The 1,767-nt window shown below is 61.8% G+C and overlaps 1 protein-coding gene across 1 annotated transcript in view; it reads left to right on the forward strand.

The window, feature by feature from the left end:
• Positions 1–144: 144 nt before the first annotated feature.
• The window catches only part of FAM160A2 (family with sequence similarity 160 member A2), a 34,462-nt gene continuing 32,839 nt past the window's right edge, over positions 145–1,767 (forward strand). Inside the window, exon 1 of the mRNA XM_015421756.1 lies at positions 145–228. Within this exon, the coding sequence (XP_015277242.1) occupies positions 145–228 (84 nt within the window). The remainder of the gene's footprint in view (positions 229–1,767) is intronic.

Below are 1,767 nucleotides of genomic sequence, written 5' to 3' on the forward strand. Positions count from 1 at the left end.
GTGCTGGGGGGGGGGGCAGAGGTCCTTGCTTGGCTCTGGGCAGCTGCTGGCGTCCTGTCCCCTGCCGGTGCCCGCCTGCCTTTGTCGTTCTTTCCGTAGCGGGGCTGGCAAGAGGCAGCCGGGCGGCTGGGGTCACCTTGGGACATGGCGGCAGCGGCGGAAGAAGTGGTGGTGGTGGTGGTGGGGATGGGGAGAGTGGTGTGTGGGGCCCCCCTTCTAGGGCTTGGGGTGAGGATGCAAGCAAGGGGTTAGCCCCCACCGCTCCTTCTCCCATGCTCTGTTTCCACAGAAGAACTAGAAAGGCCTGGCGGAAGGGCACCTGAGCATGTGCAGAGTAATAACTGTGCTATAACACCTCTCAAGCAGGGTTCCCTCTAAGCTGAGTGAGTGTGAGCCAGCGCACAGTTTTTTAGCCTCCGGCGCACACATTTCTGTCTCAGCTCAGGAAGGATGGGGCTCCGGAGCACACTAATTTATGCAGGAGCCAAATCGCTCGCGCACAACTTTAACGCCAGGAGCTCACAAGACGCCACAGCTGAGAGGGGACATTGCTCTCTCAAGGCTGAGAAGAAAGAGGGTTAAAATTGTGTACTTGCCGCCCATTATGTGGGATCAGGCAGCGGGCTGGGAGGAAGGGAGTCCCGGTCCCCTCAGAATTCCCTGTGGGGCTCTGTGTTTGGAAGCCTCTGGCCTAGATGCTTCCCCCCAGTGCCCCCCTGGCTGTGGGTCCCACCCCTTCCCCGGGGGCTGGTGTAGGGGGTACCTGTTGGGGTCCCAGGGACTTTCTCCAGGCCCTTGCTGTGTTCCTGAGAGAAGTATTGACCCCCCCTTCCCGGCATCCAGGCTCCAGGGAATGCCCAGCCAGAGGGCGGTCTGTTCCAGCCCCTCCCCCCTTGCCATCTGCCCCACGTGATCCCCCACTCCTCCTTCACATGCAGCTGCTGGTGTGACCTTGGGGCAGTCACAAGTTCTCTCAGAACTGTTATCTCAAGGGCAGTCCTTGAAAGAGCTCTCTTAGCCCCACCTACCTCACAGGGGGTCTGTTGTGGGGAGGGGAAGGGAAAGGAGTTTGTGAGCCACTCTGGGACCCCTTCGGGTACTGAAGGGCGGGGTATGCATCCAATCTCCTTCTTCTTCTTCTTCGTTTGCCCTCCTGTGGTTTCCTGCCCTCTCTGTGTGCCCTGGGCTCTGCCATCGTACCCCTTCGCTGTCCAGACCTGTCTGGGGGTCCCGCCTCATGTTCTGGCCGAAGGGCTGTTGCCAGCTGGCAGCTATTGCCTCCCTTCACAGCCAAGGAGCAGCTCAGCAGGGCCCCCCAAAGAGGATCCCCCTTAAAGCTAAATTTAGCCCTGCAGAGGGGATCAGGCGGTGGCCGGACGGCTCCGGGATGGGCGGTGGAAGACAGAGGGGCGGGTGGTGGTGGAGGGTGTTGGGAGCTCTGCCTTGGCAGCGCTGTAGCCCAGTGGGCAGGATTAGCCAGAGCTTTGATCTGCCCGCCGCTCGCTCGGCTGCCCGCTCTTGCTCACTCGACATGCCAGGCCTGCTGTGCCGTGTCTGGAAGCCTCAGTGTGGCCGGCTCACCCCCCCCCCCCACTTACTGCAACAGGGTGTTTGGCGGGGGGATTGGTGGGACCCCCCCCCCATTGATGCCAGCGTGTGTTTGTGGGGTGGGTGTGTTGGTGTTTCAGGCCTGTGCCCTTGGCCCGTCTTGGAGGGGTGGGGGGTGGCCCCGCATCTCTCCTTGAGTGGCGAGGCTAGGTCAGTTGG

Source organism: Gekko japonicus, unplaced genomic scaffold (genome assembly GCF_001447785.1).
Source record: "Gekko japonicus isolate JY-2015 unplaced genomic scaffold, Gekko_japonicus_V1.1 scaffold4125, whole genome shotgun sequence".
NCBI lineage: Eukaryota > Metazoa > Chordata > Lepidosauria > Squamata > Gekkonidae > Gekko > Gekko japonicus.